Source organism: Cicer arietinum, chromosome 3 (genome assembly GCF_000331145.2).
Source record: "Cicer arietinum cultivar CDC Frontier isolate Library 1 chromosome 3, Cicar.CDCFrontier_v2.0, whole genome shotgun sequence".
Lineage (NCBI taxonomy): Eukaryota > Viridiplantae > Streptophyta > Magnoliopsida > Fabales > Fabaceae > Cicer > Cicer arietinum.
The window spans coordinates 73539085-73545035 of record NC_021162.2 but is presented as its reverse complement, the minus strand read 5'-3'; the positions used below and the strand labels follow the sequence as shown (position 1 = coordinate 73545035).

At 24.7% G+C, this 5951-nt stretch overlaps 1 protein-coding gene and 1 non-coding gene across 2 annotated transcripts; one reads left to right on the top strand and one right to left on the bottom strand.

The window, feature by feature from the left end:
* Positions 1 to 334: 334 nt before the first annotated feature.
* On the bottom strand, positions 335 to 1467 carry LOC101500317 (bZIP transcription factor 53). The gene has a single exon (XM_004494365.4). It carries the CDS (start codon positions 980 to 982, stop codon positions 539 to 541), a length of 444 nt encoding a protein of 147 aa, XP_004494422.1. The 5' UTR covers positions 983 to 1467; the 3' UTR covers positions 335 to 538.
* Positions 1468 to 5875: 4408 nt separating this feature from the next.
* Positions 5876 to 5949, top strand: TRNAI-AAU (transfer RNA isoleucine (anticodon AAU)). Its single transcript has one exon. It is a non-coding gene; the product is annotated as a tRNA-Ile (tRNA).
* The last annotated feature ends 2 nt before the right edge of the window (positions 5950 to 5951 follow it).

Here is a 5951-nt window from a genome sequence, read left to right as displayed (position 1 = left end):
ACTTCCGATAACAATCCTGTTTTGTTAAGAGGGATGAATTAGGCATCCACAAATATTTTTATCACATACCAAACAATTCATTTCCAAATACCAAGTAGAGATGTGCCCCATCGCACGCGGATCTGGATTCGTTGCATTGGTAAAAACACACCGTTTACAAAGTAATGAATATCAATCGTCGATCTGCAATATAACGGCTCCGAATTCACAATATAGATTTCAACAGTTTCACATATAAGATCACAACCATCCATTTAGATCGGGTAATTAGCGCACTCCATTTGTTAATGCTTAATCTTTTATAAACGATACACATACGCTGAAACATTAAAAATGGTTACAAAATGTACAATGCCAGATATTCCATTATCAAAACCATGAATACATCAACAAGAAATTAAATAAGAACCATTAACAGTCAACCATTGTTATTAATCACAAATGGTAACATAACACTTAAACTAGAGAGAGAGAGAGAGAGAGAGAGAGAGAGAGAGAGAAAGGACTCAACAGTAAAATCACAAAGAAAGGCGTTCAATCAATGCAGGAACATATCTGCCGACGCCATAATCGCTTGTGTAGGGTGAGGAATCTGCCACGGTTTGAGAAGAGGATCTGGAATCTCAGGTATCTCAACGGATAATCCACTTACTTCTTCAGCGAATTTAAGCATCGAGTTAAGAAATCGCAATCGATCCGTTAATTCCATAGTTTGAGCTCTGAGAACGCCGTTAGTGGCTTCGTTTTCAATGCACGCTTCCTCCTTAATCTTAATGTCCTCCAACAGTTTATTGTTCTCGATTCGTAATTTGTTCACTTCGTCGCTCAGATCCTCCAACTGTTTCTGCTTCCTCATCCTCGATCGTCTCGCCGATTCGCGATTCGAAATCATCCTCTTCCTTTTCCTCTCGTCGATCGTTCCATTTTGTAGATCTCCTCCGCCGTCGGATCCTGAACTCGCCGGACGTTTAACCGAAGCCATATCTCCTCTTATTATTTCGATTTTATTTGATTTTACAGCAGAATTAAACAAAAGGAAATCAAGCGGAAATAGGAACTGTAGATCTAATTATTTAATAGAATTATAATGAAGAAAGATTTGAAGATTAAGCGATTCAGAGGAAGTTCATGAGAAAACGTAGAACCAGTAGAGAAACACGACGGAGAAAGAGTGCAGCAGACGAAATCGACGCATGGGGGAATTGTGTGTCATAAAAATTCGGAAAACATTGGAGTGGTTTGCAAAAGCCCTATATTCTTTTCGTCCAAAAAATGGTGATTGAAGGAGAAGGAAACCCTAGATCTGTGTTATGAGAAACGGAGAAAAGGAATGAAAGGGAAAAAAATGAATGGTTGTGCGAAAAGATTGGGTTGTGATAAGGGAGGGAAAATCGGGAGTGTACTTATTTATTATTGCAACGCAAAGGTTAGAGAAAGGGTTGGATTAGGTTTTATAGAAAGGAACGAAATAAGATAATTGGGGAAAGAAAACTAGGAGAAGGAGCAATTTTATATATATTTTTTATTTTTTGTAATCAATGCTTTGGATTGTTGTTACAAATAATACTACTATTATAAAAAAATGATTAATTTTGGACACTATTTTATTATATTTTTTTAGTTAAAAGTTTTATTTTCAATATAAGTTAAATGAGAAACTAATAAGAATTAATCTCACAAAATATTAAGAATTAAAATTTTATAAAATATAAATAAGATAAAAGTAATAGAATTTAAAATTAAATTTTAAAAAAATAATTTATTTTAAAAATATGTATGAAATTATTATAAGAGTAGTTTTATTATTTCACATAATTTAATAAATTATCATTTAAAATTATAAAAATAAGAAATTTAATTGAAATATCTAGCACAGATATAATTTGTTTACACAAGTAGTTTTGTTATTTACATAAATGTATATCATATTTTTATTGAATGTATCTAAGAAATTAATTAGAATTATTTGGTTATTTGAGATTTTAAAAAAAATTAAAAATATTTATTTAGTAGTATTAATAGATTATTTTTAATATAACTATTTCATTATTTATTTAAATTTTTTGTATTTTTATTTAATTTATAATATTTAAATATAATATTATATATTAAACATATGATAAAATAAAATAATAATTTATTGATTGTTATCGTATATACATCAAACATGTAAAATAATAATATTTATCGTATTGCTATTTTATCCTATATTCATTTTGATTTATATCATATCATCATTCTATCCTATATCTAAGAAGTAGGAGAATGAGAGACAAAGACCACAATTCCATTACGATCTATTCACTTAACTTTATTTTTCATATATTTTAAAAAATATATCTTTTGCCTTTTTTTTATAAAATATAATATCTTATATTAGTTAATTAGCTCTTTATTTGGTATGATCATCTTATAAAATATGTTAGAAAATTATATAGGTTTAATTGCACTTTTGATCTCTAAATTATTATCCATTCACGAAATTGGTTGTCCTATTTTAAAACTCAACAACTTTGATCATTCTTCATATTTTTTAACTAAACAATGACAATATGACATATTTTTAGTGACATGACATACAATTATATTATATATAATCGTTTAGATTCATTAATTATCCATATTACATTAACTAAACTAAAAATATATAAAAAAAAATTGAAGTTGAAAATTAAGTTTTTACGACGTGTTATTCTTATTTTACGACTGATAATCATTTTATATCGTTATATTACATCTCACGTTATTTAAAATTTCTCACATCATTATTGTTTAATTAAAAAATAAAGAGACAAAATTTGTCGACTTTTAATATAAGGGGACCAATTTCGTAAATCAGTATAAAATACAGCGACTAAAACTGCAATTAAACTAAAATTATACGAGAAAGTACTATATATACAATGTAAGATTTTTTTATATGATATTTTCAATAAAATTAAATATTTAATTTTATCATCAAAATTTTAAAAACATAATTTATTTTTTTAATTTTTTAAATCAATTTTTACAATTGGATCAATACACGTTATCATTATATGTCGATAAAAAATTGTAGTAATAAATTATCATCGTGTTTTTATTATGCTTTTTATTTTTACATTTTTATTTTAAACTACCAAAATATTAGTTTGTTTGCATGGGTAACACATGTTTATATATTTTTTGAAAACTAAAATTTAATTAGTAGCAATGTACTATTTGGAATTTACATATTTTTATTTATATTTTTATAAAATACAGAAGAAGAAAAAAAAAACATTCATAATGTATTCTTATCTATTTGTATAGATATTATAGTATAAAAAATCAGCATTATTTAGCATATGACATTGACTAGAATTCCAATCATTTGATCAATAACAAACATTTGCATCATGTATTATTTATATAATAAATTATGGTTCTTTTTAAAATTTCATATAAAATGTATTAAGAGACATTATATTTATGAAATAAATTTTTCCAAATATATTATTATATATAAAATTAAAATTATTATATTATAATTTTCTTCAGATTTTTATTTAAAAGATACTAAACAGACACCAAATTTATTAAATATATATTTCAGTAATAAAATAAATTTTTTTTAATTATTTTATGTTGGCAAATATTTGTTTTGTGTATAATTTATATGATATAGTTTATAATAATTGTTTTAAAAAATGAAGAGATTTTTTCAAATAAATAATTTTTAATTTCTGAATTATTATTCGAGATAATTTACATACATTTTTTAATATTAGATATTTATACATTATTAGTATTTGTCTTTGTTTTTTAATGTAAACATTGTTTTCTCAATGTTTGTTTCAATTTCAATTTTTGTAAAATTTTATATTAGAATCAACAACGTAGCTGCCTTCTATTTAATTAAATAAAGTTAACATAATATACTCCAATGATTATGCAAACAACTAAATTACACTTCATTTTTGTAATTCATTTGAATAAACATTGTATCTTTTATGAATTTGGGTGTATTTTTTTTTCATGCATGATACTTGATGTGCAGTTATGGTAATGGTAAATTGTACTTACAGCGACTTATATCAACAACAACACAAATATAAATTCATTAAAAATAAAAATAATTAATATGCGAGTAAGCTTAAAATATCTAAGTTAACAACATAAAATGTTAAATTGTCTATACAATTAATAAAATTAAAGTTATCAGAATATTGATATTTTTGAATCTGCAACTTTAACGACGTTAAAGTTATTAATCAAATATTGTAATCTAGATCAAAGTTAATATGTTAATTTTAATAAAATAAACAATATAACTACATGGAAATTAAATAACGTCATACTTAATTGACAAGATAACAAAAAAAATTGATTTGTGTGAAAATCATTTACTATTTCATTAAAAAGATAAAAGAAAGTGCAAAGAGTGTGATTTCATACAAAAAAAATAAAATAAAATAATCAAACAATATCTCTGACGACTAAATTTTCAAATTATACACTTCATTGTGTATATTAATTTAACACTTATTAGAATATGTGTGCTAAACACAAAAAATTAAAAATTAATTTTGTTCATCATCCAGTGCTTGTCACATGCTCCAGACGAGTTAAATACGAAACTTAAATGACAGATATTATCTTTACGACAATTGAAGTTCTCAACCAATTAATTGCAAACAAAAGTCCAAATGCATCTTCATCTAATGAATAAGTAGATGAAAATCACTTCATTTTGACCGAGACAAAACTACTAAATTAATCTCCAATGCACCTATTTAGTCTCATCTGATTGCGTTAATGACAGAAATAAATGTTATTGTTACACTCATACCCACTAAATGTAATATTGTTAAAATCTTATAAATTAGTTGGGTCCTTTTTTAACAACACAATAGTTAGGTCTTGATCTAAAACATTTATCTTTGGATAATTTTATCCCCTTGGCAAAATTTTGAGGCTGAAATAAATTCACTTTGTCTTGAATATTAGTATGTCTTTTAAAATCAAGATAAAAATAACTCATTAAAGGATAACTTGCCCAACATACTTATGAAAGGATACAAATATGCCGCTGTTTCATAAACAATTAATTATAAAAAAAAAAAAGAATGTCTCGTAAAAAAATATTGAACATACGATCGAATTGTGAAAAATCAGTAACAGTACGACTAATAAAACCTTATTGACTATGATTTATAGGTAAGGATAAGCTACCACAACACGAAATACGATATTTTATAAAAATTTAAGGTGGATACATTAATAAATTTTTTTTTATATAATTTAATTAAAAATTATTCAATTTACATTATGAAATTACAACAAAAGTTTAAAAATCATTAACTGTATTCACTTATATCAGTTTAACTAAAATGAGCAAATTATAATATATAGAAAAATTATCGATTTTACTCACAATAAAATAATATAAAAAAATAAAATACCACATGTACGATATGAGTACTGAGCATCGATTAAGTTACTTTACTATTTTAGAAATATCTATATTTTATAGTTTAATGATATTGTCAAATTACTAATTAGTAGAAGAAGTAGCGTTTAGACAAACACTTTTTATGTTGTATTTTTAAGATAAAAATAATAAAAATAACAAAATATTTATGTAATTTTTTTGAACAATTACTCATTTGATTTGATAAAGAAAAAGAGAGATTATAAATAAAATAGTTTAAATTAAAAGTAACATTAGAAGAATAATATGTCAAAAAAAAAAACTTCAGATCCCTTTATATATAGATATAGATTAATCATTAATATATAATTTATTTTGTACAAGTGTTATTCAAAATTTATGTAGAAAAATTAAGAAATAGATATTGAAAATAATACAGTCATTAGGGTTTAAATAACTAGAAAAGTAATTACTAATACAATTGGCCCATTAGCTCAGTTGGTTAGAGCGTGGTGCTAATAACGCCAAGGTCGCAGGTTCGAGACCTGCATGGGCCAAT